The sequence below is a fragment of the Lathyrus oleraceus genome, chromosome 3, assembly GCF_024323335.1.
Source record: "Lathyrus oleraceus cultivar Zhongwan6 chromosome 3, CAAS_Psat_ZW6_1.0, whole genome shotgun sequence".
In the NCBI taxonomy this organism is placed as follows: domain Eukaryota; kingdom Viridiplantae; phylum Streptophyta; class Magnoliopsida; order Fabales; family Fabaceae; genus Lathyrus; species Lathyrus oleraceus.
In genome coordinates this window covers 290,724,893-290,731,804 of record NC_066581.1, presented here as the reverse complement: position 1 = coordinate 290,731,804, position 6,912 = coordinate 290,724,893, and the positions used below count along the sequence as shown (strand labels likewise).

At 26.0% G+C, this 6,912-nt stretch overlaps 1 protein-coding gene across 1 annotated transcript; it reads left to right on the top strand.

Annotated features, from left to right (window-relative positions):
• The first annotated feature begins 507 nt into the window (after window positions 1-507).
• On the top strand, window positions 508-864 carry LOC127130913 (uncharacterized). Its single transcript, XM_051059867.1, has one exon. It carries the CDS (start codon window positions 508-510, stop codon window positions 862-864), a length of 357 nt encoding a protein of 118 aa, XP_050915824.1.
• The last annotated feature ends 6,048 nt before the right edge of the window (window positions 865-6,912 follow it).

Genomic DNA, 6,912 nt, shown 5'->3' with positions numbered 1-6,912 from the left:
TTTTAAGTAACCATTTTATTATACATATATCATTTCCTACATTTATAGATCCGTATTTAAATTTTCATTATAATTATTGTACAAATTATTTTAGTCATAATTGATAATAGAAACAATTAGTGTTTATTGTCACTTACAGGATGATTTGTCTAATTATTAAATGGTTAGATTTTAGTTTTCTAGAGGCCAAATATAGGGAGGTTTGTCAAATAATATGACTTTCATACCACCTACAATCTTAAATAAAATTGATAACAATAAATAGAAGAAGTAAAATCGTTGTTTTCTGACCTTTTATAATTATCTAACAAATCAAACCACAAAATACTTTTAGTAAAGTTAAATATAGAAAGTTATACCAATCTCTCTCACACACTATATAACACCATCAATCCTCCATTTCCTTCTCATCAAATCCCAAAACATATTCTCTCAATACAATTCTTCAAGTTATCATCAATGACTTCCTCCAAATCCTTCATCCTATCTTTACTCTTTGTCGCAACAATGTCAAGCATTAACGTTGAAGCGCGTAGTGTTCTTCAAGCAACCGTACAACCACAACCTATCACTCCAGATTTACCAAAACCATCTCATCCAGATTTACCTCATCCAGATTTACCTCATCCAGATTTACAAAAACCATCTCATCCAGATTTACCAAAACCATCTGTTGAAGATTTACCAAAACCATCTCATCCAGATTTACCAAAACCATCTGTTGAAGATTTACCTATAATTCCATCATTGCCTAAAGAAAGTCTTCCACCATTGCAGACTTCCATTCCATCTTTCAGCGTTTCACCAGTGTCATCACCAGCTCCCGCTCCAACTCCCACTCAAATTCTCAGCACTCCCGAATAAACCAATTCTTTTTTCTTCTTCTTTCTGTTTTTCTCCCGAACACTTTCAGTCCATAAACCCTAAACACCGACTTTCAAATTGCATTATGCATTCAAATAAATATATGCACTATAGTACACACATTGCCTCATTTGTGTGATGAAACTGTATGACGTTAGAATGACAATAGTATTTTTGTTGTATTAATTGTATGACTAAGAAGCCCTTTAAAAATAAAAGCGGATGGAAGAAATAATTTTGATCTTGTTGTAGGTTAACATATATGTTTTTGATGTAGATTATATATTTTTTTGAAGAGTTTTTATTTAAATACTCATAGTTTTTTTTTTTACTATTATTATGATTATTTAACTTTTCCTTTTTTTATAAATAAATATATGCTTTCCATCTTTCTTTTTTCTTTTAAAATTCTTAAAACATTTTTTAATACTACTTTAAATAAGAGAGAAGATAAAATACGAAAATTTAATAATAGTAATAATAATAATAATAATAATAATAATAATAATAATAATAATAATAATAATAATAATAATAATAATAATAATAATAATAATAATAATAAGAAGAAGAAGAATAATAATAATAATAATATAAATGGAAAGTAAAAAATAAAGAAGAAAAATTGAATTCTTGTTGCACAAAACCTATAAATTATTTTTTTATACATGATCGATCATATCCTTATGGTTATATTTCTGTAGTTATATATCATTTATACCTATGGTTTTATCAGCCATCGTTAACGGTGTCTGTTGGTATATGGTAAAATTCTTGTAGTGGTATATTGATGTTTCGTTGTACATGTAGGGAGTACGTCGATTTCCGTTAGTAACAACAAATGAAGATTCTGAAACTAAAAAGGGGTAAGTTAGTTTGATCTCAGTTACTTTGATCTCGATTCAAATATGCATTAATCGTCTTAATTTTGTTTGCCGTTTGTTTGTTCATTTTCGATATATGCCTTTTTTTATTTGTTTTGCTCGTTTGATTATTGATATAGTTGGATATATTTTTTGAGTTGATGTTAAAGTATGCCTAGATTGTATGTTATTTCATTTTTTGTATTCCTTTAGTTTCTATATATCCTTTCTTCTTTTCTAATCTAATTTTATCATCTTTAACATATTATAGAGTTTACCGTGATGTGTTTTATATGATTGTAACTTTCATTAGTCTATTTAATTTCAAGTAACCATTAAAGTGTGAGATTATCTAAACTCAAATAGAAATGCTAACACTTTTATTATACATAGCACACTTCATACATTTATAACTCTATTTAAATTTTCATTCTAATTATTGTACAAATTATTTTAGTCATAGTTGATAATGGAAACAATTAGTGTTTATTGTCACTTACATGTTGATTTGTCTATTTATTAAATGGTTAGATTTTAGATTTCTAGAGCCCAAATATAGGGAAGATTGTCAAATAATATGGCCTTCAAACCACCTACGATCTTAAATAAAATTGATAACAGGAAACAGAAGAAGAAAAATCATTGTAGTGTGACCTTCTATAATTAGCCAACAAATCTAACCACAAAATACTATTAGAAAAATAAAACATAGAAAGTTATACTAGTCTCTCACACACACACTATATAACACCATCAATCCTCCATTTCCTTCTCATCAAATCCCAAAACATATTCTCTCAATATAATTCTTCAAGTTATCATCAATGTCAAGCATTAATGTTGAAGCACGTAGTCTTCTTCAAACAAACACGCTACCACACCCTACCATTCCATCTTTACCAAAATCATCTTTGCTAGATTTATCAGATTTATCTGTAATTTCATCATTGCCTAAAGGAAGTCTTCTACCATTACATACTTCCATTTCATCTCTTCCTAAGCACACCATGCCTCCATTTTCTAGTTTTCCTTCCACTGAGCCATCTTTCAGTATTTCACCAGTGTCATCTCCAGCTCCTACTCCAGTTCCTAACACTCCTGAATCAACCAATTCCTTTTTCTCCTTCTTTCTGTTTTTCTCCCGAACACTTTCAATCCATAAACCCTAAACAGTGGTTTACGAGTTGCATTATGCATTCAAGTAAGTATATGCACTATAGTACACACATTGTCTCATTTGTGTGATGAAATTGTATGATGTTATAATGATAATAGTATTTTTCTTATAATAATTGTATGAGTAAGAATATAATATGAATTACACCAAAATTGAAGTAAAACGGACAATTACCGCTACTCCATTTTGGATGATAAAGTTTATGTATTTTTAGTTTGTTTTTTTAAAATTATTTGACTCTATTGTTTTGTAATTTTATATATATATTATATTGATAATGAATTAGACATTTAGATACTACTGTGATGACTCCTTTCTTCTTTTGGTTTAACTCTTAATATTATAAAATTTTCTTAATTTTTATTGTGTTTCCTATAATGTATTTTTACTTTTGAAATATTTTCGATCCAATATCCATCCATATAATTTACTTTTGAAATTATAAATCAAATATCCATCCATTTAAAAAACAAATTGTTGAATATTTTAAACATAAGAACGATTTTAGAATATGAAAACACGTCAAAGCAATTATAATTTATAGATGTTATTTAAAAAAAGTTTTTAGGCATATAATAGTATATTATTTTTGAGTTTGGTTTTGTTGAGAACTATAATTGTTATTTTTTTCACCAAGGTTTATCTCTTTAATTATTGTGATAAGTTTTTTTGTGAGTTAGTTGTTAAAACTGTTATTTTCTTGAGTCTTTGCTTCTCCATCAAGACGAGCCGAGCTCTGATTTTAATTGTTGGGGAGTGCCGAGATTGCTACAAGTGTCAATGAGCTAAACTTTTAGGATTCAAGAGTCTTTATGATATATTCACTAAAAATTTTAAGATTTTGGATAAATGTGAAGTGTCAAAGTTTTTAAAAAATTTATAAAAAATCAACATATTTTACACGACACGATTCAAGATAACGTTTAACCCATTGACACTTCAAACGCTTCGTTCCTCGAAGTCCCCAACAAATTTATAAGAAAAAATTAAGGTATAAACAAAAGTAGCATTGATCAATTTAAATTTTGTCAAAAACTAATATTCAAGTTTAAAGATACTTTGATGTAACTTTGAGGTTCTATTTATATCTAATATATATTATAATATATTAAAGAAGCCTACAAATTTTATCGCCACCATATAATGTTATCAATCAATCTTCATGTTTGATTTGTCACTACAAACTTCTATTTTATAAGCACGACTTTACTGCATTTTTGTTGACTTTATTGCATTATTGTTGAAACGTTAACCATTAATAAATACGTGTTTAAGTATAATAAGGAGAAGATATGGAGCAGTAGTCCATATAGTAGGAATATATAAAATCCTCAATGAGCATTAATCTATTTTGTTGAATTTTGTTTCTGTTTCCTACCATCTCATATATTGTAATGCATGCATGAAAACTTCTATTATTTTTAATTTTACATCTATAAATAAACATTATGTTTGCTTATGAGTCATATACAATGTGAGATATGAATTAATACATTAAACTTTCAAAAGAGAAAATATGAAACCAATAAATTATCATGACTTACAAAATGGACTAATGATAGAAAAAGTATTGGGTTTAAGAAAAGATGCTGATTAGTCTAAATTGTTTCATATTGTTTAAAAGTAGATTTGCTTAACACAAATGGTTTTATCTCTTTGAATATTATAGTAATATTTACTTATATCTTTAAATGTTTTTTGCACAAATATTATATATATCATGTCAAATATTAAATTATAATAAACTATAAACTCTAATTTAAGTTATTTATTTTCAATAATATTAAATAGAATTCTTAATCAAAGATAATGCAATCTCATCAAGCTGGTAATCCCGGAAGAAGAAAAAATTTCATAATGGGTAGTGATTTAATTTATATTTTTGTAAGTTATGAAATTTCAAATACATTTTTATATGTTATTTAAGATGATACAAAATTTGTCAAAGTTTTTTTACTTCAACTTTATTACTTTAAAAGCAATAAAAATTATATTTAGCATTTTACTCTTGCTAAGACATTATAGTTTTTACGGATTTATGGAGTAAACAAATATAGACTTTATAGTTTGGATCCATCTAGACATTCTTAAAATCTTTAATATATCAACATGTTGAATTCTGTTTATACACATGCTCATATATTCTTATTTTATTTATGTAATGAGGTATAATTATATTTTCCTATTATTATTAATTAGCATGCGTTGATATTATTAAGTACAAATCAAACTGATACTTGTGAGAATTATAATTATAATTATAATTTTTAAGTAAACCGAATATTAAGTATTTGTGTTACACTTTAGGGATAAAGTTCAGCCTACTTTGGTGATAAATTGTATAGAGTTTAATTTATCTATGTTGATAGTGTTAAAAAATTTAAATATGCATTCATTCAAATTGCACTATATTATCTTCTTCTAGATTAATTATTAAAATATCTTCTAAACATCTAATCATGGGTTTGATTAGGTTGATTTGTATTCGTCCATAGGTAAATTTTTTTATCACTTTTACATATAAAAATGATAGAATTCATAAAAAGGTATATTAATTGAATTATTACCCTAAAAGTTTATATATTATATAATAGAACATATAAAGTATATTGTCTTCTGTTACATAAAAATGTTATATATATATATATATATATATATATATATATATATATATATATATATATATATATATATATATATATATATATATATATATATATATATATATATATATATATATATATATACTTCTCTCTAAACATAGTTACATAATATAATCAAATTTAAATAATATTTAAATAAAATATAAATGGTAATATTTTTAAAATAATATATTATTGATGTTTTTCCTAAATATATATTATTTATCATATAAAAGATATCTTATATTTTTTTCTTGATTTTAAAAATATTAAAAAATATAAAAAATAACATATTATAAAAACCTTCTATAAATGATGTACAAATAAATTTTATAAATAACAGTTGATGGAAGAGACTACTCATGCATCGTTCAAAATTTGTTTACTTTCTCCTCTTGATTTTTAATCCATGTTTATTTTACCAATCTAAGTAAGATTTTGAACCCATGATTGAGGGGACTACTAGTTAAGACAAGGATAATCATGAAACCAAATTAAGTTTTCTTTTTCTAATTCAATTGTTTTTTCATTGAATATTTACAAATCAATTAGTAGGTCAACTTAAATATTAGTGATATCGGTATTTGGCTATAATTGGTGGAGGTGTGGGTTTAATTTTAATTTAATTTGAAGAATTAAATATCGAAATCTCAAATTACTAATTGTAATTATTTATTTTAATTCAATGCTTAGATATATTGTTTTGTTGAGTCGATACTCAATTTCATCCTCCAATTGTGCTAAATCTTTGATATATTTGTTTAATGCTAGCAATTTGTTTTCTTGGATTCTTGCTAAAGAGAAGACTGCATGTCTGCTGAACAAGTTTCCTAATGAATTAAGCTATGCATTACAAATAGATGATGATTTAGTGTTTGATGATTTGATTAATGGTTTTAATTTATAATATGTATTTGAAATTTTTACAACAATGTTGATTACGGGATAACCTACACAACCACATCATAATGCAATTACTGTGTATTTAAAACCATATTCGTGATCATATCGAGTAGGGGTGTTCAAAACCAAACCAACCCAATAGAAAACCGCAAACCAAACCAAACCAAACTAAAACCGCAAAAAACCGCATTTGGTTCGGATCCGTTTGGGTCTTTCTCTAACAAAACCGTACGGTTTGGTTTGGTTTGCGGTTTGTATTTTTCCAACCGAACTAAACCAAACCAAACCGCATTATGTTACAACTCAAACTTCAATTATCTCACATCCAATCCAAAACTCAAACATAGTATGCCTTAACCTTACAATTAAAAATGATTTTCTCTTACTCACACTTAGGATTTCAATTTCAACCTTCTTAAATCTCTCCTAGTAGTATCGCACATTCTTCTCATCTTCTTTACCA